Genomic DNA, 2,133 nt, shown 5'->3' with positions numbered 1-2,133 from the left:
ATTTCAGATTCGATTGATGTTACTGACGTGCAAATCATATTCTAAGTATCAAATCAATTTAAATTTTTTACTATAATTTTTAATATGAAGAAGATTACTTTCTAGTTTAATATTTGGCTAGAAATTCAATTACTATTGTGAATAACTTCTCAACATGCGTATATAAATTCCCATGATATTACCTTTTTCTGTAAGCCACATTTAATGAAAACAATTGAGCAATAAATTTTATTTTACTTTAGCAATGGATAAGGAGAAGAAGACTGCAGGACGCCAATCAATTCCTCTGGAAAGAATAGAAGGCCCAGAGGATCGCTACACTACATTCTCTAAGCGGCGGTCGGGGTTATATAAGAAAGCAAATAATTTGGTTGAAGAATGTGGCGTAGATATAGGAATAGCTCTTTTTTCGCCGGCTGTTAATCCATTTTCTTTTTTTCACCCAACACCTAATCTAATCTTAGATCATGTTGAGAATCCTAACATCGAATTGAGCGAAAGTACAAAACTTGCTGCATATGCACGAAATAATGTAAACCAAACCAACAATACGATTAATGAGATTGTGTCACAACCCGAAATTCCATCTTCAGGATCGTGATAGCGCCTAACATTTCACTTGTTAGACAAGCCAACATTAGAATAATTTTAATAATTTTTAAACAAATTAAATTAAATAAAAGTTCATTACTGAAATAAAGTGCGGAAGACCATAACAAACGAATCATCCAAATGCATCCCCGAATCTGTTGTCACAAGTGCATGAGCTTCTAGAATAACCCAAACAAGGGTCTGAAGAAAATAAAGATGTCTAAAAGAAAGCACACAACAAAAAAAATAAAGTAGAAGGGAACTTCGGAACTGCGGACGCTGTGCAGTTATACCTCAAGTCTCCTCTGGGTAGCTGAAATCCGAGCAAGTCTATGGTACGCCGCTGGGACCAACTCCAAAATCTGCACAAGAAGTGCAGAGTGTAGTGTGAGTACAGCCGACCTCATGTACTCTGTAAGTGTCGAGCATAACCTCGACGAAGTAGTGACGAGGCTAAGGTAGGTCACTTACATTAGCCTGTACGCAATAATAGTAATAACAACAATAAAAGAAATAAAACAGGTAACTCATTTCAACAGTTGAAGCCAACTCGGCAGTCATAACCAATTATTATTTCAATCAATTTCCGTTGTAGCGTGCAACCCGCTCCAACAATATAATTCATCAATAAATTTTCGTTGCGGCGTGCAACCCGCTCCAATAATATAATTCATCAATAAATTTTTGTTGCGGCGTGCAACCCGCTCCAATAATATAATTCATCAATAAATTTTTGTTGCGGCGTGCAACCCGCTCCAACAATATAAACTTAAAAATATAATCTGTTGCGGCGTGCAACCCGATCCCCCAATAAAATTCATTTTCATCTCCGTTGCGGCATGCAACCCGCTCCAACAATATAAATTAACAACTTTTAAATGTAATAAAAATACTCCAATAAATACCACATTCAATAAAAAATTATTAGGCAACAAAGCATAAAATGATTATAATTTATTTAGAAAATAATAATGATAAGTAGCAATTAATTGTGGAAAATCAGGGAGAAGATAGGTAATTTCATATTTAATATGCTAAATGTCAAGTAACAATTAAGACACATAAATCAAATAAGCATGTAACAATTATTGCTTGAATTCAAGAATTAATATTTGATAAGGGATATGAGAGAAATAATTATTTTAACAATTATTTCGTGTCTTAAAACAAGTTATGATTTTTAAATAATTATGCAAACTATTAATTTGATAACGTATAGACACCCGTCACCTCGCCTATACATTGTCCACATGAATTTCACATAACAAATAATTCAAGGGTTCTATTCCCTCAAGTTAAGGTTAATCACGACACTTACCTCGCTTCGTAACCAATTTCAAGAATTCAATAAGCCTTTGCCTTGCGAATTCGAGTCCGAAAGCTTCAAATCTAGTCACAAATAATTCAATATACTCAACACGAATCGTAGGAATTAATTCCATATAAATTTACTAATTTTTCGGATTAAAATCCGAAATTCATTTTAAAATTTGATAGTGGGACCCACGTCTCGAATCCCGGAAAAATTCACAAAATCTAAAC

General features: G+C 33.9%; 1 protein-coding gene across 1 annotated transcript; it reads left to right on the top strand.

The window, feature by feature from the left end:
* The first annotated feature begins 244 nt into the window (after nt 1-244).
* Nucleotides 245-601, top strand: LOC107790206 (agamous-like MADS-box protein AGL61). Its single transcript, XM_016612111.1, has one exon. It carries the CDS (start codon nt 245-247, stop codon nt 599-601), a length of 357 nt encoding a protein of 118 aa, XP_016467597.1.
* The last annotated feature ends 1,532 nt before the right edge of the window (nt 602-2,133 follow it).

The sequence above is a fragment of the Nicotiana tabacum genome, chromosome 14 (genome assembly GCF_000715075.1).
Source record: "Nicotiana tabacum cultivar K326 chromosome 14, ASM71507v2, whole genome shotgun sequence".
NCBI classification, from domain to species: domain Eukaryota; kingdom Viridiplantae; phylum Streptophyta; class Magnoliopsida; order Solanales; family Solanaceae; genus Nicotiana; species Nicotiana tabacum.
This window is presented reverse-complemented; position numbering and strand designations above follow the sequence as displayed.